The sequence below is a fragment of the Eptatretus burgeri genome, chromosome 1 (genome assembly GCF_056783735.1).
Source record: "Eptatretus burgeri isolate ZD-2024b chromosome 1, Ebu_testis_v1, whole genome shotgun sequence".
Taxonomy (NCBI): Eukaryota; Metazoa; Chordata; class Myxini; order Myxiniformes; family Myxinidae; genus Eptatretus; species Eptatretus burgeri.
In genome coordinates, this window is record NC_140961.1 from 15283957 (window position 1) to 15305186 (window position 21230).

Sequence of the window (21230 nt, forward strand, 5' to 3'; positions counted from 1 at the left end):
TGTAATAGTGATGAAAGATCGCTGATTGTGTTATAAGTTAGATATTGAATATTGTAATAGTGATGAAAGATCGCTGATTGTGTTATAAGTTGGATATTGAATATTGTAATAGTGATGAAAGATCGCTGATTGTGTTATAAGTTAGATATTGAAGATTGTAATAGTGATGAAAGATCGCTGATTGTGTTATAAGTTAGATATTGAAGATTGAAATAGTGATGAAAGATCGCTGATTGTGTTATAAGTTAGATATTGAAGATTGTAATCGTGATGAAAGATCGCTGATTGTGTTATAAGTTAGTTATTGAAGATTGTAATCGTGATGAAAGATCGCTGATTGTGTTATAAGTTAGATATTGAATATTGTAATCGTGATGAAAGATCGCTGATTGTGTTATAAGTTAGATATTGAAGATTGTAATAGCGATGAAAGATCGCTGATTGTGTTATAAGTTAGATATTGAAGATTGAAATAGCAATGAAAGATTGCTGATTGTGTTATAAGTTAGATATTGAATATTGTAATCGTGATGAAAGATCGCTGAGTCTGTTATAAGTTAAATATTAAAGATAATGATGGAAGGTCACTGATAGTGATGGAGGATATAAATTGAAGACAATGATTGGAGAGTGCAGTGATGAAGGATAAAAAGGTATCTTGAAATAATTTTATTGATTGCGATTTCATTGTTTAATGAAAAGTGATGTCATGACTGATCATGGGGAAAGTATCAGAAAATGTGCCCATTTATAGGGTTAGATTAGGATTAACATTTGTGTTCGTTTATTTATTTTTTCAGTGAAATATAATTTATTTGTTTATTAATGTAAAGTTTTGCAGTACCATTGGAGCCAAATATGTCACTTTAAGTGGTAAAAGAATGTCAAGATAACTATTAACGAATCTGGTTAAACTTACACTGCCAAGAATATAACATCATAATATTATAATTTGAGTTGTGATTAATTGTTTAACACTTTGTTTGAGCTCTGTAAACACATTTTGCACGCAATCTTTCTTCATCACTCAACCAAGATCTGCTATGCTTTCACTATTCACCAGATATCCCATACAGTACCTCACTTTTCCAAACTCATGTCTTTTCCATCAGATCTTCGTGTGTGTGTGTGTGTGTGTGTGTGTGTGTGTGTGTGTGTGTGTGTGTGTGTGTGTGTGTGTGTGTGTGTGTGTGTGTGTGTGTGTGTGTGTGTGTGTGAGTGAGATGGAATTGTTCGGGACAGAAAATGAAAAAACGAGATGTGTGTGTGGTAAGTGGTGTGGAGATATCCACTTTAATTTGGAATGTTCATTCTCGATCAGGTCGAACGCAATTTACATACCTTGAGGACATTCTGCAGTTGAAAGCTCTATCTAAATTCTCTCTTGGTATCATTAATGAAATTGCAACAAAGTTGTTTAAACCAGAAGCGAAGAATGCGTGGTTCTGTTCATTCAAGTTCTCCGGGAGGAGGGGGGGAGCAAGGGGGAGACACGGGATTCAATTTGCTCTCGCCGAAAGCTTGCTGGCGGAGGGGGGATGAAGTGTCCCCCACTTTTAGTCACCTCGTGGTCTCCAATGTTCAGCCCGCATGCCAGCCAGGTGGCCTTCAGTGATGCTGACGTTGTTGGATGCCATGTGACAGAAGTTTATGTACAAGGACAGATCACAGTGGGGAATGTTACAGAAACTGAAAACGTACATGAAACAAGGGTGTGGATGAGGGTGAGACACAAACATTGGGGGAAGGGAGATAAAAACTTCAAAACACTTCATTCTACACTGCCTCGTTAACACATTAATAATTCCATACACTTATGCTAAATATGTACTTTGAAATAACTAGTACTGTGTAGTCGATTTGCAAATTATGCCTGGTGTTGGCTTAATGGTTAGTGTGGTGGGCTTGTGATCCGAGGACCTGGTGTTGGCTTAATGGTTAGGGTGATAGGCTTGTGATTTGAGGATCTTGAGTTCAAATCACTCTTGGCTGTTGAATTCCTACCAGGTGGGGTTGACTCTGCCTGTCATTCTTCTGAGGTTGTCAAAATGAGTGCCAACTTGCTGGTATCCTGTGTTGGAGTGGTGACCTGTCCAGGATTGTACCCAATAGCCAAAGAGACTGCTTTGGCAGCACCAATGCTCTGCACAGAGTATTGTCCCAATGGATGGATGGATTCCCAAATTATCCCTGAAGCCAGATCCATAGCAATACAAATAATATTATTGGTGTAAAGAATCCCTTTATTCTTTCTCTTATTTTTGCTTTCATAAAATTTAATTAGAATATTTGATGTCGTCTTTGAACATATACGTATATGTGTGTCTTTTTGAATGCTACAGGGATGGGTTCTGCATTTTGTTTTCCAACCTGCGTGGCTCTCGTTGGCTGCTACTTTCCACATCGCCGCTCATTTGCAACGGGCCTGGCCACCCTTGGAATAGGCGTGGGAACTTTTGTACTTGGGTCTCTTGCACAGTTCCTCATTGAGGCCTGCGGTTGGCGTGGAGCCCTGCTCATCCTCGGAGGCTTGGTCATGCACACCTTGGTGTGTGCTTTCCTCTTCCGCCCACCACCTACAGTGGCAACAAAACAGAAAGACAAAAATCTACTTGAACCAAAAGACCATTTGAAAGAAAAAGTGCTGCAATATAATAGTTGCAAGCCATTGCTACAGCAGAGGAACCTTGGAACACCACTCTTCAATATGGAGTTTGTCATCTTTGCACTTGCACTTTTCTTCCTCATATATGGAAGCACTCCAGCCATAGCCTACATGTTTATCTATGCTTATGATAGGGGTGTATCAAAAAGGCAAGCAGCTTTCCTGGTTTCCATCTATGGAATTGTCACCATTATTGGAAATGTCTTCTACAGCTGGATAATGGATAAAAAGTAAGTCTTGTTTCATTAATTGTTCAAATTACATTGAATAGTTCATGCTGATGTTGACTTCTCTTCCTCTGTTCACTGCACACCTTTTGGCATATTATTCAAGAATGTATCATCATTCGTAAGGTATCATTCTTACGCTCTGCTTTAAATCTTTCTTGTTCTTTCATCCCTTTCTAGCAGGTTTCTACGGCTTTACCAGATTCACACCTTCATGCCCGTAATGGTCATGTATGGAATATCTATACTTCTCATACCTGCTGCTTCCACATACACATTGCTAATGGTTTGCTCTGGGCTTCTGGGTCATTGTGAAGGCATATTGCAGCCTGGCCCACCTGTCATCGCTTCCAAACTTGTTGGGCCGACGCTCGCTCCAAAAGCTATTGGCATTGTGTATTTCAGTTATTCTTTGCCATATCTCATCAGCTTACCAATTTCTGGTAGGTGAACTTTTGAAAGTATCTTAAAAGGTTTATGTTGTGGGCTCTAGGAACTAAACAGGTAGATTTGGGACAGGTTAAACCTGCCGTTGTGTTGTGTAAGGGGTTTCAGAGGGAGAGGGGGAGCAAATGTTGGGGTAAGGGTCATAGGATCTTCCCTTGAAAAATGAAAAAAATGTAGATCTGAAACAGATATCGATTATCATTAGAATTATTATAGTATATTCTAAGAAATGGAGGGTGGGTATCATTTACCTCCACCCATCCCACCATCACCACCTTTCCCCCTCCTCCCATAATCATCTGGTTTTGGCATTTTAGATTTTCACGGATCTCATCTGACCAGAGGTCATTTACAGCCTCTTTGTAACATGTATTGTACTTTTGATGCCTATATTGTGCAAGACCACTTCTTCGTAGTTTGTTTTTTTATATGTACTGCACTTGGTCTAGTCTCGTGGAAGAGCTCTGGCACAGAACAGATCAGGACACACCATAACAAAGGGAAGAGCAAGAGAAAGGGGAAATAGCAACAGGTCGGAGGGAGAAAGGAGACAGAGACGGACAAACAAGAGATGCAGGTAACGATGAGGGGTTGGGGAGAATGCAAGGGGTGGATAAGATGGATATATAATATAAGCCAACTTTTGGGAGGGGTTGGGATGGTTTAACGGGTGTCGAAAAGATCATGGTTTTGGATGGGGGATGACTTGAGATGGTGGTGAACAGCTGTCTTGAAGACTCGGAGGGAAGAATGAGATTGAAGAGAGGGTGGAAGGTGGTTCCACAGGTGGGAAAAAGAGGAATAAGTGAGTGGAGGTGGTTTGAGCATTTGGATTCCCCTTTGTTCCTTTAAGAGTTCTTTCTTGCATCTTAACTCTCCTCATTGATTGGCAGGTTCTTCTCTTTCCTTCCCTCTTCTCTCCTCCTCATGTTCATTCATCCCAGTGTTACCTCCATCTGTTGGCCCACTCTCAATGCATTGCCTTATACTCTCAGTCATCTCAATTTTCCATGAGCCTGGACTTTGAAAACAAAAATGCAAGAGGCCATGGACTAACTCATCAATGTTTATTGCATATTTAGTCAATCTTGTACCTTAGGTATTTATTTAACCATCCTTCACCTGTTCAAAATACACATGCTTTTGCTTCAGAGGTTTAAGTGTCACTGAGTATGAACAGTGAGACATTTCTTCCTTCACTTTAAGACTCATTCCACAGGAAAATAAGTGGTTTGTTACCTCCACCACTGAAGGTGGATGGAGGTTGTTTTCACCTCTATTTGTTTGTCTGTGAGCAGGATATTTCAAAAAGTTATGGATGGATTCGGACGAAACTTGGAGGACAGTTTAGGTGTGGACGAGAACAAGCCGATTAGATTTTAGTTAAGGTCTGAATCTCGACCGACCGATCAGTGGGATACAAAACGTAAACTGTTCAGCCTGGCAGAGTTATCCACAATACCAAGTGCCATTCTAGTTTAACTCTGAAAATGCCCCTTTTTGAGACTGCAATAATCAGAAGTGGTATTAACCATGTTTTAACAAATAAGCAGAAAGTGTAAGCACGGTGATGAGACTGAACAAAATCATCTCACAACTATGACTTTCACAATTAATTATTTAATTACATTAGATTTTGAGTTTTGCTGAGCTAGTGTTTTGGTAGATGTTCTGCAACCGTTTATGGTTTGTTTGACGTCGATGAATATCTCACATGCTTTCTGAAACAACAAAGATGAGATGGAGAAAACTTGATGAGTAATGCTGTAGAATAAGAGGCAATCAATTATAAACTATCCTGGGTCCTGGCACACAATGGCCAGTGTTTGGAGTAATACGTTATTTATAAACATTAATTGTATTCTAAACATTGGACCTTTTTATAAACATTAACCGTATTGTCATGATTCTTGTGAAGACAGCAGCCATGTGTAACCTTATGGTCTGTCACTGCTGCACTGGCAGTCCCATGAGGTTTTGAGTGTCCAATACGAGATTAAAAAATATATATAAAAAAACTTTACTTCCTCGAAGAACTCGTCTTGCTGCACCAGACAATGAGTGTGTTGTGAGCAAATTAGCAATGAGGGCAGAGAAGGATGTACATATGCAACCATACAGGGATAAGCCAGTATCTGGCTTAGCATACAGTATGTTTGAGTTGCGTTTAAATCCCCTGAACTCGATCTGTTCATTCACGAATGCTTCCCTTTTCAATTCACTGAGCATATATGAATCATTGCCTTCATCACACCTCACATTCGTACCCCCTTTATAATTAACTTAGATATTATATTTGATGAGCCAGACTCAGTGTAATGATTTGAGTGTCTGCTCTGAGTCTGAGAGTTCAGTGGTTTGAACCCCATCTGAGTCATACCAAAGTCTTTAAAACTAGTGTGTTCTGCTTCCTTTCTTGATATGCAACATTTAAAGAATATATCATGGACAAACAATGCTGGGAAGGCAAAGGCAAACCCCCCAGTATATCCCTTGCCAAGAAACTGCTTCAGCAGCACCAACGCTCCGTAAAAGTGTATGGTACATCTTCTTCTCCCCTCTTCCTTTTACAATGGGTGAAGTACAATCAGGGCCGTGTTTAGGTATGTAGAGGCCCTGGAGCTTGTGAGTGTGTTGAGCCCCCCTGTAATATTGCATGTAAGATACATTGTTTACTGTATGAATTTACATAACAATAACTCCTGTTAGATTTTTTTATGGAATCAAAAGCATTTAAAAAAAAAAAAATCAATTATTCTTTATTCATCAAAATTCAAAAATAACTTTTAACATCATCAAAATTTCGAAAGTAGGTTCCACAACTACTTTTGGAAATAATGTAATATACATCAGGAAGAACTATAACTAAAATCATCAGATACACAAGATCATGTTGCTGCTGTGGGGGAAGCTCACTTTGACATATTGACTCGACGTGCCATCCGACTGGCAAAGTCATCCACAATTTCATCAAAGGACAGCTGGCACAGAAGGTCAATCTCAATGCTCATGAGTGTTAGAGAGTTCAGTCTTTCCCATCCCATCGCTGTTCTCAGTCGAACTGAGGATAACCACTCTCTACAGCTCTGATAGAGTCCGTGTGACGCGACCAACGTGTGTCACTGAAGCACTTGGGCACCAGCTTGACAGCGTTTGTTAGCGTCAGAAGGCCGAAACAAGCGATAATGAGCATGTACCGTGCTGGGGTGTCCAGAACACAAACAGCTGATTTACGATGTCAAAGTAGGCCACAGCAGAAGCGCAACACTCAGCCACAGACTTTCCTACTACATTCAGTGAGTGACCGCACGGAGCAAAGACAGTGAGCGGTTGTGTTTTCAGTTTCGACACCTTCTTCATTTTCATAAAATTCTTATCCCTGTGGCTGAGAACTTGAAGTGGAAGATCCCTTTTACCACTAATTAATTATTGGCATCTTCGTAATGACAGCAGCTAGTCGATCTGCCTTTTTCTTCCTTTTTGTGACACCACTCATGAACAAGGTGATGTTAACGCTGACGGGTAAGCTGCTGAATCATTACGTTACGTACTGAAATGAAACAAAAGACAGCTATGTAGAAACAAAAGGTAGATATAGAAAGGAACCACTTCTATATAATCAAATCATTTCTAAAACCTAAAAAAATGACATATGTTGAATAAATCTGTATGCTTACATTTACCTACTATCCAGATAAAAGTTTGACAAAATTCCTGACTTCGTTAAAACCACTCCCGTTTTTATAATTGGATGGAAATTGTTGGTATTTATTTAAAAAAAAAACTTTATTTTCACAAAAATGTGGAGGGCGTGTAGGCCCCCATTTTGTGGAGGCCCTGGACCACGTGCTCCACTGGCTCTGCCCGAGGTGCAATGGTATCAATCGTCGCTCGCATTGATCACAATACTCCTCCACTTCCCTCTGTTCTCAGTCAAGTCTCTCCACTCTCCAACCACCCCACCCCACCTTATTGATAAGCCTCTTCACACAATTTTTCCATATCAACCACAGTCTACCTCGTTTCCTCCTACCTTGCTCCCTCAACCTATCTGCTCTCGTTGCCATTTTCTCTTCCCCCATATACACTAGGTGACCAGCCCACTTCAGCCCACATATCTATATGAGATTTGTCCCTGTTAAGCTTATTTGCACACTAATCTCCTCTTTCAGTTCATCCATCCTCCTTCTATCCATTCTCTTCACTCCTACAATCCTCCTAACATCGTTGTTCTCACAGACCTGCAAACTCTATTGTTGTCTCTGTCAGGCCACCGTCTCCAGACCACAAAGGTAGGCTGGCATTACACACATCAGAACTTTCCCTTTCAATCACCTTGATAATTTTCTGTCTGCCATCAATCCATCCACCTTTGTCCATGCACTCGCACCCACCCGAATCCTCCTCCGTATCTCTGCCTCCGATCTACCATTTCCAGTCACTGTTCACCCCAGATACTGAAACCTAATTCCCTGTCTGATGTCCTTGCACTCTGACCTGATATTTGTTTATTTTCTCTGCTGCCTGACTCCACATCACCACCATCTTCTTCATCCTCATCTTCAAACCATGTTTCCCGAATGCTTCCTTCCACTCTCCACGTACCTTCTGTATCTCCCACTTACTTTCCACCATAACAGCCAGATCATCCATCTATCACTTCCTCCCCAGAATACCTTTGGTTTTACTCTCCTGCTTACCATCTCCAACACCATGATAAACCTGAGTGGGCTGAGAGTGCTTCCACGCCTCAGTGATGTTCACACTGAACTACTATGACCAACCAAATCTTCCCCTAATTCCCTTGTGCACCCATTCAACTAACCTATTGTCTGCTTCCGGCACTCCTATCCTGGAATGTTACGGTCTGTGACCTTCTTCCTCTTCTCCCCACCCGAGTTAGACCAAATGGTTCAGCCCACAGGTATAAAGCCTGTGTTTGACTGTGGGGTAAGGAGAGGGAACTAGGAAGTTGATGTGGAGGAGGAAAGGGTGGCTATTTTGGAGTTTCCATCTGCAGTATAGGTATTGGAAGGTTGTGTTTGGTCGAACCCTTCCTACTGTTGGGGCCTTCCTAAGGGAGAGGGATGGGGGTGGGGAAAACGGGGTTTCCAAGATGGACATTACAGGGACTTTCAGGAAGGAAAGCAGGGAATTTGAAGGAGGTGGGTTTGGGGTGGATTAACGGGGGTAGAAAAGATCGAGGATTTGGATGGGTGATGATAAGAGGTGGTGGTGAACAGCTGTTTTGAAGGCCTGGAGGGAAGAATGGGATTGAACAGAGTGAGAGAGTTTATTCCAAATGTGGGGAAAAAGAGGAACATTTCCCGCAATGAGGCTGAGTCTTTGGGCCTCTCACTCAATCACCACAGGTTGGTTGGTGGTCTTTCTGTCTTCCACCGTCTCCTCTCCAGCCTCGCCCCGCCCCCCTGCTCTCTCTCTGTCTGCGATTTGTCCCCACCACATTTCCGCAGGGCGCTCAAGGTCCGCCAATAACCCCCTTCTGGTAAAACTACCAAAATCACGAATCGCTGCTCACCTTCACTCTTTCATTCCTCTTTTTTCCCGCCTTTGGAATAAACTCCCTCACTCTGTTCAATCCCATTCTTCCCTCCAGGCCTTCAAAACAGCTGTTCACCACCACCTCTTATCATCCCCCATCCAAATCCTCAATCTTTTCTACCCCTGATAATCCACCCAAGCCCACCTCCTTCAAATTCCCTGCTTTCCTTCCTGAAAGTCCCTGTAATGTCCATCTTCTATTCCCCATGTTCCCCGTCCCATCCCTCTCCCTTCCACAAATCTCCAAATGACTCTGTTCCCCACTATTTTGTCCTTCCCACTCCCTCCCCTGCTGTCTCATGCCCCCCTTGATATGCTTTGTGTGTTAGCTCTCATACGAGCCTCGCCAAGGTATACAAAACAAAAAAAAGAGGAATGAAAGAGTAATGAAACATTTGATGGCAAAGCCCAGGTAATTCCTGCAGTAATTCTCTGCATTCCTTTCCTGTAGTCGGACCTGTTACCAACTACAGTTTGAGTCAATTATAATATACTATAGTTGTAACTATCATTTTTCCCTGGGGCAGGTGAGTTGGAACACCATCCTCCTTGTGAGAGTTGACATCAGATCCAGGCACAGTGGTGTAATAGTGTCTGCTCTGATTGTGGGAGGTTGGTGGTTCGAAACCCAGATGAGTCACACCAAAGGATTTTAAAAATTGTACGGACTGTTCCCTTGCTTGTCGCTCAGCATATAAAAATGATTACATGGACAAAACTAGAAGGGCACTTGGTGGAGCGCATACCTCCCCCATGTAATGCCTAATCCACAAGAACATACCGAACCCATTACTCGAACCTTTAAAATCTTTGTTTTATTTCAATTTAACGTTATCAATCATACCATAGTGGACTCTACTTGAACACTGCAGAACACAAATCGCCTTTTTGGCACTTTTAAGAACCTTCCGTTTAGCAGTACTTGGACAAAATATTACAGCCTTTTTTTACATCATCTCAACCAATCAAATTTGCTGTTCACAGACCCTGCCCATGTCCTTATTTCTCAAGTCTGCGCAGGGTATGGTATTCCATGAACTCTGCAGTGTATTTAAAATGTTTTGTACAAACGAAATATTGCAAAACTGACATATCCTGCCTTGCATTCTGTTTCAGCTTGGATAATCAATGCCACGTCAGGATACACAGCAGCCTTCTTGTTGAGTGGATTCTTCGTCTTGTTTGGTGGAGTCATCTTTCAATGCTCACTCCTCTATGCCTCTTGTTGCAGGGGTCGATCATATGGACCAAAAATGGAAGAATTTCATCTCACCAAATGCTGAAGAAATGATGCTTGAGGTGTCGTTTCATGGCTTATTCGACTATTTGAATTAAATCTTGTACCAAACCGATGACACAGTACTTATTCATTGCCCTTATGTGAAAGGCATTTTCAACGATTGTTTTTTTTTTGTTTTTTTGTTTTTAACATAATGAGGTTTTCCCAAATAAGTAATCAATTTTATTTGGGTTTTTAAAAAAATCATTGTTTGCTGGTGCGAAATATTGAAAATAATTGGTGACCTTGATACCATAACAAGTTTGGGAATTTTGATAAATTTAACTTTTCCATTGTAATCCAATTAAATAAACAGAATCAAATCCTTATTCCTGAGGCTGTCTTTGTGAAATGCTGAACAACTTGAAATGCCAAATTGGTAACCAACGGTGTTGTGTATAATGCTCCCAGCTCTCTGTGCACAGATCTGTAGCAGGGTTGTACGGCCGAAAAGGTGGAAGCAGTCAGTCTATATTTCATTACCAAAGAAAAGGAATGCAAGAGAATATTCAAATAACTGAACCATTGCCTTGATTTCACTTGCTAGCAAGATATTACCAAAGATCATTCAACACACAACAGAAGACTTCATTAAAGCGAGAAATTCCCATTGAACAGGCAGCTTTCAGAAGATGAATAGGCACTGGAGATCAAATTAAAAATCTGAGGTGGATCATGGAAAAAGCAAGGGAATATCAAAGGATGGTGGATCTGTTTTATAGATTTATAGCAAAGCCTTTGATTGTATTGTTCATGAATTCCCATCTTGTCTTAAGTTATCGTATCTTTCCTCCTACCTATGGTACACTGAACAGCGCGGTCCGACCGAGAGCAGCATTGGATCACTCCACAAAGCCCGCAACACCTATGAGTCCACTCTCAGAGCCAGAAAACATCTGTCCAACCTCAAGAATGAACTTTCAAACTTTTCTCCCTCTAAAACCTGATGTGGCCTTGTTAAGTTTGTCTCTGGTGTGTGCTCCCCTTCCATCCTTTCTCTCACTTCAAATGACAGCATGGCCAACTCTGCTCGAGAGAAGGCTGAATGCCTCAATTCTGTATTTCCTTCCAAATCTTGTCACCAACCCCCTACTCTCAGTACCCATTCGCACACAACTGCTCCTGGAGTCTGTATTTTGCAGCTGTGAAAGTGAAGAAGTTTCTTGCATCCCTGGACTCTGATTCTGCAACTGGACTACACAGCATCAGCACACGTGTCAGAAAAACCTGCTCTGCTGCTCTTGCACATCCTCTTCCTGCTCTTTTCACCTTATCATTTCCACTTGGTTGTCTTCCATCTGCTTGGAAGTCAGCCAACATGACCACATCAGAGAAACAATGCACAAAAACTGATCTGCTTCACTATAGATCCAACAACTCACATCCAATCATCAGAAAAGTCTTAGAATTCATAATCACAGCTGACATCAAAGTCTTTCTTTTTCTCCAATGGACTGATTTCAGACAATCAGTTCAGATTCCGACCAGGTCACTCTACCTTGCCCCTTGGACATGCTCCTCCTACTCTCACAATGGATCGAGACCATCAGGGCCATCTCTCTGGATATATCTGAGCATTTAACACAGACTGGCATCCCACGTTGCTCTCCAAACTCCCTGCCCATGGCATACAAGGCCAACATACACAGATACGAGAGGAGAGGAAGTCAGAAAACCAATGTAAGGCTCTCAGTGGGATCCCTTCATCTCCTCTCCCTTTCAAGGCTGGAGTGCCTCAAGGCAGTGTTCTGGGCCCAGTCCTATTCCTAATCTTCATCAACAATCTCACTGATTATGCAGAATCCTCTTTATCTATTTAATGATTACTCTATCCTCTGATGTGGCATCATTCATCCTTCAAATAGACAGGCAGCATCCTCTTCCCTCTCTTCACACTTTGATAGAATCACAAGCTGATCGAACACTCAGAATATCTTTCAATCCTGAGAAATCTCACATTCTCTCTATCTGAAAAGACCATCTGTTGAACCCTCCCATCTACTTCCTTAATAATGTTCTTGAAGTTAAATCAATCAAACTTTTGGGCCTCACTCTCAACCATGATCTTTCTTGGGCAAACTGCATTATTCGGTTGGCCTCCAAAGACTATCGTGTTCTGGACATCCTCCCTCATGCTAAGTCTTATCTTTGCCAATCTGAACTTTTATTCACCTACAAGGCCTTTATCCACAGCTTGATGGATTACTGCCCTCCCCATTTGGGCCTGTTTTCTTTCTGGTCTTGCACCCTCTGCCCTTTCTATGCTCTGTCAGACAGGTGGGCATTCCCTCCCCTTACTTAGTCAATCTGTAGATTGAGTACATCATGAGGAAATCACACTTGGTTGACACAGAGGCTCGAGTCAGGATTGGAGGAAGATGTATCAACAACCCAAGGTATGCTGACGACATCACTCTGTTGGCAGAACGTAAAGAGGACTGAATGAAACTGCTGCATGCAGTGAAGTAGGAAAGTTAAAAAGCTGTTTTTTATTTAAACCTCAAAAAAAATTAAATCTTTTCAACTGAGATTGACGTGTTCAGATTGGGAGATAATCACGTGGAAATAGTGGAAAGTTTCATCTTCCTGGTTCTAAGATTGAAGTGAGTGGAGAATGTGAAGGAGAAATCCACCATCAATCCTCCCAGACTCATCCACCAGGTTTTGTCATCATCTTCCCACAACCTTTTTGAAATTATCGTTTTTGACCGTCTTTCAATGGTGAAGATTCACTTTAAAAAGTCAAAAAAAATTCTAGCATCTAGATCTTCACCAAAAATGTTATAATTTCGTCCTTGTCATAAACCCAACCTGTCCACCAAGTTTTGTCCGAATCCGTCTAACTTTTTGAGATATTCTGCTATTCTGCCACAGACAAACAAACAGACATGGATGAAAACATAACCTCCACCCATCTTTGGTGGTGGAGGCAACAAACAAATAAACGGTTTGAGGGGGAAGTGAGGTGAGGTGAGGTGGGGCGTGGGCAGGAAAACTGGTGCAAACACAGGGACATCACCAGGATGTTATTTTGTCTTTGCATATCCATATGAATTTTCTTTGTTAGGAAAGTTATGACCAAATGCTGACAGCACATTCACCTTTTGAGAAGCCTGGTGTTGGCTTAGTGGTTAGGGCGGTGGCTTGGGATCCTAGGGTCCTGAGTTTGAGCCCTGTCGGCTGCTGAATTAACACCAGCGGGTTGACTCAGCCTGTCATCCTTCCAAGGTCGACGAAATGAGCACGAGTGTACCAGCAATAGGGGCACTCCATCAGCGGCATAGCCGCGCTCCTAACTATTGATGCAACCAGCAGCCAGAAAGGCTGTACACGATCGGTACCTTTGAAGACCCTCAACACAGACATCACAATCATGGCAGGTAAACAATCAACGATCCATACATACTTCAGTTACCTCCCATTCCTGCCAATGTACCCTGTACCTCTTTATGACCAATAGATACCTATCAAACTCAAAAATGAACCGATCTACTGTTTCTGCTTCTATGACGTTTCTGGGAGACCATTCCATGCACTTGCTACTCTTTGAGTGAAGGACCCCCACATTGGTGCCGTCCTCTTCTTTGCTCTGAAACTGTGGCTTCTGGTCTTGTCAGTATCCATTTTGCTTTGAAACTTCTGCACTTATGTCTTCATTATCTTAAACATCTCTATCAGATTCCCTTGCAATCACTTCCTATCTCATGTAAAAAGTCCTGTCTTTCATCCATTCTTTACAGCTTAGTTCAACGAGGCCTGGAATCAATCCAATTGCTCCATGCTGAACCCTCTCCATGGCAGCTATCCTTCCTCAGATGTGGTGATTAAAAACAAGCATGACCATTGACCACTGACATGTTTCTTCTCTCACTATCCCTGTCCTCAATTGTTTCCTTTTCCTATTGGTTGTGTTTGCTCTGTCTCGCTCTTCTCCTCCTTGCTGCTCATAATTTGTTGCCACACCAACACAGATGGTCTAACCTCTGAGCTGTGGCTGGGCGGGACAGCAAGCACTTTTGCATTATTTGGGCCGCAACGGGTGGGGTTCGGGGCACACCTTCTGGCCCCAAAACCCCCCGATGTTTAAGAGTGCTCTCATGCATTTTCACTGTTTTTGGTATTATTTTACAACACTTTTTCAGTCGGTAATTGCTCCGAAATTTGACCATTTAGAGGAAGAAATTAATACAAATCATGTTGTAAGACTTTACATTTGCACTGAGAAATGTGACAATCTGGAGACAATCTGGATCTCATACCCACTCCTGACCTTCCCATACACTATACACACTGACACGTGAAACTTTGTTGGTTATCATTGTGTTGTTTATTCACATCATTGTCACTTGTTTAGTGTCATCATATAACTGAAATTAGTGTAAACAGCTCAAGTCACTCAAACCACCCGCAGACCAACCCCCTTAGACCCTGATTTATTTACTTTTTTTAAGGCATGAACAAACTTTGGTACATCACGAATGATGAAGTTTTCTGCAACTTCTGATGAAGTTCATTAAAATCTTGTGTGTAGTTTCGGAGAAGAGAGTAAGTACCTATTTTGAGGTCATCAACCCTCTCCACCCCTCTCCCATAGACTTTTTTTTTTAAATGAGGATTTTGATGCGGTCAATACACCTTCGTTAGGCATCAGATATGAAGGTTGTGGCTAAGTTTCATCAAAATCGTGTTTTGGTTCAAGCGATAATGAGTGAAGTGTTTTACAGACTCACTTACTCACTGACTTACTTATGGACACTGCTTGACCGCATCAGCTCACTGGACTAAAGTCCAGGTCAGCTAAAAATGCTGAGACACAATGAACGAGTAAGAGTGCAAATGCGATGAGATGTTATGTACTAATGCATTCGCCATTCGTATTCAGATCAGAAACTGGATTGACTTCAATTGTGGCTGTCTCAGTGGAGAACCACATCACTGGTTGTGATGTGCTCCTCAGGATATTTTTTTTTGTATACCGAGTCGTGGCTCATGTAAGACCTAATACACAGAAACATATAACAAGGAAGGAGAGAAGATGGGAGAGGGAAGCACAAAATAGTGGGGAACAAAGGGCAAAAGGATAGTATATGTGGAAGGGAGAGGGATGGGGCAAGGTTATACGGGGTAAACAAGGTGGTGCTTCAGGGACTTTCAGGAGGGAAAACAGGGAATTTGAAGGAGGTGGGTATAGGGTGGATTAATGGGGGTAGTAAAGATCAAGATTTTGGATGGGGGAAGATACGATATAAGATGGTGGTGAACAGCTGCTTTGAAGAGCTGGAGGAAGGAGTGGGATTGAAGAGAGTGTGGGAGTTTGTTCCAGAGGTGGGGGGAAAAAGGAGGAATGAAAGAGCGAAGGTGAGCAGTTATTCTTGATTTTAGCAGTTTCACAAGAAGGGTTTTTTTTGATGGACCTTGAGCACCCTGAGGAAATATAGGGGGGACAGATCACAGACAGAGCGGGGGGGGGGGGTGTGGCTGGCTGGAGAGGAAATGGGAGAAGACAGAAAGACCCCTCACTTGCTTCTGGTGAGAGAGTGACAGACCCAAAGACTCAGCTTCATCACGGGAGATACCAATGATCCGAAAAGCCATGGTTTCCACAGTGTGAAATCGAGCTAGGTGTGAGGCAGGAACATCACCCCAGAGAGGAAAGCAGTACTCCATCGGACTGTAGATGAGAGCTTTGGAAATGGATAAAAGCTCAGGCGTATCAAGGAAGGACTTTGCACGACGTAGGATGCCAAGTCGGCGACTTCCTTTGGAGGGCAGCTTGGAGATGTGGCTTTCCCAGGAAAGATTGTGGCGGATAGTGAGACCCAAAAGCTTGAATGAAATGATGTCTTCAAGGGGATTGTTGAGAAAGTAGTTGGGGGGGGGGGGTTCCAGATGGCCCTCTGGGAGAGACATGGTGAGGGTGTGAGATGTCAGGATTGAAAGACATATTCCAAGTGTCTGACCAGCTGGTGATTTTATCCAGGTCTGCAAAGAGTGAAGAAGCCGCTGTCTGATGGATGAGAGATGGTACATAAGAGGGTGGAATCATCAGCAATGAGATAAAGAGGATTTTCCAGGGAATCTGACAGATCATTAATGAAAACCAGAAAAAGCACAGGGCCAAGAACACTGCCTTGAGGAACTCCAGCCTGGATGGGAAGAGGAGATGAGAGAATTCCATGAAGAGCCATGCGTTAACTGCAACAGGAGAGGAAGTCTGTGAGCCATGAGTGGAGTTTGCCTTGAATACCATAAGAAGAGAGTTTGGTGAGCAGTGCAGTATGCCAGACCATATCAAAAGCTCGCGATATGTCTCGGGAGATGGATTTGATCTCGATTGGCATTTAGGACCTCCATCCATTGTTGGGAGAGCAGAAGTAGCATGCCCAGGGTTGACTGACTGTGTCTAAATCCAAATTGATGGTCGGAAATCAAGCCATTGGAGAAGAGGAAAGATTTGATGTCGGAAGTGATGATGGATTCCATGACCTTGCTGATGATTGGGAGAAGGCTGATTGGTCTGTAGTTGCAGGGATCTGTATTTGCACCTTTTTATGCAGGGCAGTGATGTTTGCTGATTTCCATGCAGATGGCAGATGACCTTGAGAAAATGAGAGGGTGAATAGAACAGAGAGAGGGTGAGCAAGAGCAGCAGAGCAGGCTTTGAGAACACGAGGGCTGATGCCATTTGGACCGGTTGCAGAATCTGAGTCGAGGTTTGACAGCAAACTCTCCACCTTGTCAGGAGAAAAGGACAGAGGATCCAGGAACAGCTGGGTGCGACTGGTTAAGGTGGGTAGAGAAAGCGATGGGTTTTGGACACAAGATTTCGAAGCAAACACAGAGTTTAGACATCTTATAAATTGGTCAAAATCAAATCCAGAAGGGATGGCTCAGATTTACGTCGGGAAGTTGACAGATTGAGTCAGTCCCAATGAGTCACAGAAGTCCTTTGCTGAAGTGCCATGGCAGGTGAGAGAGGTTCCCACACCGAGCCAACTGGACTGATGGCAATTGAAGTCACCACATGTGAGGAAGAAAGAGTTTGGATGAGTAGATAGAAGTTGGTCCATGTTTTTGGCGAGCGAGATGTAAATGGGGTCATCACTGTTTGTTGGATGGTACAACATGTGGATAAACAAGAGGTGGGAGTGGAGTGGAAGCCGTCGCCAGAGGTATTCCTGGGGGTGTGGAGGAGTGAGAGCAGTGCACGGAGAGTGAGGAGTAGAGTTTTTGATGAAGAGAGCAACTCGGCTGCCTGGACACGGGGCTCGGGTCTATCATACTGGACGAGGGAGTAACCAGGAGAGAAACTACGGAGTCAGAGACGTCTTGAAGGAGGAAAGTTTCTGTGAAGCAGATTATGTCTAGTTTTTCAGTGGTGGCCTAGATGGAGAAATCGGTTAGGTTGGAGTGAAGGATCAGTCAGGTTAAGGAAGAGGGAGGGGAGGAGGCTTTGAGTGCAGGGGAGGTGAGGGGAGACGGAGGTAGTATGAGTAGTTCACATTTGAGGACAGATTGTAGAAGAGCGAGGAGAGAAGGTTGGATGGGGAGGAGGACAAAGGACTTGATGGTGAAGGGATGAGTAGCAGTGTGGAGTAATAGGAGAGGGGGGGCAAAGGGAACGGGGAGATTGGAGGAGGTGGAGGAATGAGCTGAATTCGAGAGGTTGGAGGAAGGAGGCAGCTTTGTAGATGTGGAGGGGGCAGTTTTGAGAAGGGGGAGTGAGGGTGAGATTTGAAAGGGAGGGGTGAGGGTGGATTTGAAAGGGAGAGAGAGAGAGATAGAGAGAGAGAGAGAGAGATAGAGAGATAGAGATAGAGATAGAGATAGAGATAGAGATAGAGATAGAGATAGAGATAGAGATAGAGATAGAGAGAGAGAGAGAGAGAGAGAGAGAGAGAGAGAGAGAGAGAGAGAGAGAGAGAGAGAGAGAGAGAGAGAGAGAGAGAGAGAGAGAGAGAGAGAGAGAGGTTTTCTTTGAAGAGGAAGGTGGTGATTAATTTGTGTCGGATTGGTGAGAGGCTAACTTTTAGGGAGAGGGGAGACGATGAGAGCAGTCGTGGCAATGAGAGAAATGATGGAGATGGGAGCGGGTGGGGGGAGGAACAAAAAAAATTGAGGGGTGGGAAGAGAGCGAGGTGTGATGAGAATTGAGGGGGTGGAAAGAGGACGAGGTGTGATGAGAATTGAGGAGGTGAGAAGAGGAGAGAGGGGCAGCTTTGAGAAGTGGGATTGGGGAGGGGCAAGGGGGGAGGTTTGAAAGGGAGGTGTGAGGGGGACAATTGTGGGAGAAGGGTGAGGAGAGAGGTTTGACGGGGAGGGGTGAGGGGGACTATTGGAGGAGAAGGGTGAGGGGGAGAATTGAGGGAGAAAGGTGTCAGGGGAGCTTTTGGGAAGGGTGAAGGGAAGTTTTTGGGGGGGGGGAGAGTGAAGTTTGCTTTGAAAAGGGAGGAGGTGGTTTAATTGAGAAGGCGTGAGGAAAGCTTTGAGAGGGAGGTGAGATGATGAGAGCAGGCAGAGTCATCGAGGAGAGAGAATGGAGGGGTGGGGAGAGGAGGAGGATGAGACCTGGTAGTGGTGAGGTCGAGGTAGGAGCAGGCAAGGGGAGGAACAAGATCGACATATTGAGCAGTGTGCTGAATGAGAGAGTGAGATATTTGAAAACCACTTTGGGATATCAGGGGGGTAACTGTTCATGAGGCGGAGGACAGTGGAAAGATGCTTGGATGGGGGGCAAGATGGGAGGAATAAGGAGAGGGTATAACAGTGAAGATATTAGAAGGAGGTAGATTTAAGGAGGTGGGATGAATTTGCACTGAAGTTGGGGAAAAAAAACTGATTAATAAGGGAAGATGAACAAGTATTGCAAAATGGGGGGAAAAAAATGGAGGTCAAAGATTCGTTTACATACATTGGAAGATGGAAGGTGTGTAGGAGAATTGACAGAGTGGAGAAAGGAAATGTTGAAACAGATGGAATTTTTAGACATGGGATGAAAAAAAAGTAATCAAATTGAACACAAGGTTTTGAAGAACAAGAACAGGGTGAAGGGGAGAAGTTGAAGCACTAAAACCTGTTTTTTATTTTTGAAGATTAGGGAAGAGGGGGGGGAGAAGAGTAAAGGAAAAGTTTGAAGAAAAGGTCGTGAAGGTGTTTGGTGAAAAACCCTCATGATCAGAGTGGGATTGGTGGGGAAGAGGGGGAGAAGGAAGAAGTGTTGATGCAGGAAGTCACATGGTTATGTGGGCTATAAGGTTGAGCATATATATATATATATATATATATATATATATATATATATATTTATATATACATATATATATATATATATATATATATATATATATATATATATATATATATATATATGTTTTGTATTTTTTTGATGTTTGAAGACATGGAACAGAAGGAGGGTGGAGGGAAAAGTGGAGATAATAGAAACTGATGGTAATAAGGAGAAAATACAAACAAACATGATGGTGCACATTGATGGGAAGACGGGTAGGCCTCAGGGAAACCTGACATGACAAGACCGACGAAAACTCACCAAACAGCACAAATTTTGAAACAAAACTGAACGAGGAACACACAGAAAACACGGAGGCAACAAAATAAAGTCAGAAGGCAACAAACAATGAGTGTAAACTTGTCTTTGAGAAAGTCGTCAGAGACCCTTGGAGAGAATCAACCGTCACCTCCAACGGTTGGTTGAGAATTCTCAGATGAGACAACAATGGAAAATTGAATGGGAACGTCTTCATAATTGTCTTCACGAATTTAGCACTCTGCATAATATTTTAGAATTGAGTCTTCCTTCCAACCTCTGACTTAAACCTCTGTGTGAACTTCCCAAAATTCAGAATCATTGCTCACTTCAACTCATCGATTCTTCTCTTTTCCCAACTGTGGAACCAACTTCCACATTCTCTTCAACCTCTTTCTTCCCTCCAGGTCTTCAAGAGACAACTGTTCACTACCATCTCAGATTGTCTCCAATCCGAAAACACCATCTTTCTACCACCATTTACCTTCCCTAAACCCACCTCTTTACAACTTTGCAGTTTTTTCCTTCCTGAGAGTTTGCTTCTGTGTCCTTCTCTTGAAATATTCGTTTAATAGTCTTGTGTTGTGTCTCTTGTATTTGTCTGCATGTATGACATGTGTATATATTCGTCTCGACTGCGAACATCAGATCCTGCAAATATAACAAGTCGTTTTGTTTGAGGAAGTGATTGCCAGTTACATATGCACATATTTGTGCTGCGAACTCCGTGTGTTACTCAGGAGTGATTTATGAGATCAGAAAAAAAAAATTCGATGTTTCACTGCAGCTCAACTTTTCATGGGCTGGTCCGGGCTGGTGCTGGATAAAATCACAAGCTGGTCCAGCACATGGAACATGTCCTTCAACCCTGACAAATCTCACACTCTGACTGTGTGTCTGGGGGGACCGTCTGGTGCCCCCCCCCACCCAATCTGCTTTCTCAGTGGTCCTCTTGAAGAAGTCCTTTCATTCAGGCTTCTGGGTCTCACTATCTGCCATGATCTTTCCTGGGAAAGCCACGTTTCCAGGTTGGCCTCCAAAGCCAGTCGCCGACTGGGCATCCTCACGTCATGCAAAGTCCTTCCTTGGCACACCTGAGCTCCTGATCACATACAAAACTTTCGTCTGCAGCCTAATGGAGAACTGCTCTCCCCTCTGGGCTGGTGCTTCCTCATCTCACCTTTCTCAGTCTCACGCTGTTGAAACCAAGGCATTTACAACCATTGGTATCACCTGCAATGTGGCTGAGTCTTTGGGTCTCTCACTTTCTCACCACAGGCAGGTCGGTGGTCTTTCTGTCTTCCACCATCTCCTCTCTGGCCTCATCCCCCTTGCTCTGTCTGAGATACGTCCCCCTCCCATATTTCCACAGGGTACTCAAGGTCCACCACAACCCCCTTCTGGTAAAACTACCAAAATCAAGAATCACTGCCTCTTTCATTCCTCTTTTTTCCTGCCTTTGGAACAAACTCCCACACTCTCTGCAATCCCATTCTTCCCTCCAGG

The 21230-nt window shown here is 43.2% G+C and overlaps 1 protein-coding gene across 10 annotated transcripts in view; it reads left to right on the plus strand.

Moving 5' to 3' along the window:
• Positions 1-10509, plus strand: part of LOC147033919 (monocarboxylate transporter 12-like) — a 64689-nt gene extending 54180 nt beyond the window's left edge. For 7 of the 10 annotated variants that reach the window (XM_085872999.1, XM_085873035.1, XM_085873072.1 and 4 more), the window contains 3 exons: positions 2343-2895; positions 3073-3335; positions 10018-10509. In XM_085872999.1, the coding sequence (XP_085729125.1) occupies positions 2343-2895; positions 3073-3335; positions 10018-10184 (983 nt within the window). In that variant the 3' untranslated portion in view covers positions 10185-10509. The remainder of the gene's footprint in view (positions 1-2342; positions 2896-3072; positions 3336-10017) is intronic. The other 3 variants (XM_085873025.1, XM_085873014.1, XM_085873007.1) reach the window with 3 other exon arrangements.
• Positions 10510-21230: the final 10721 nt, after the last annotated feature.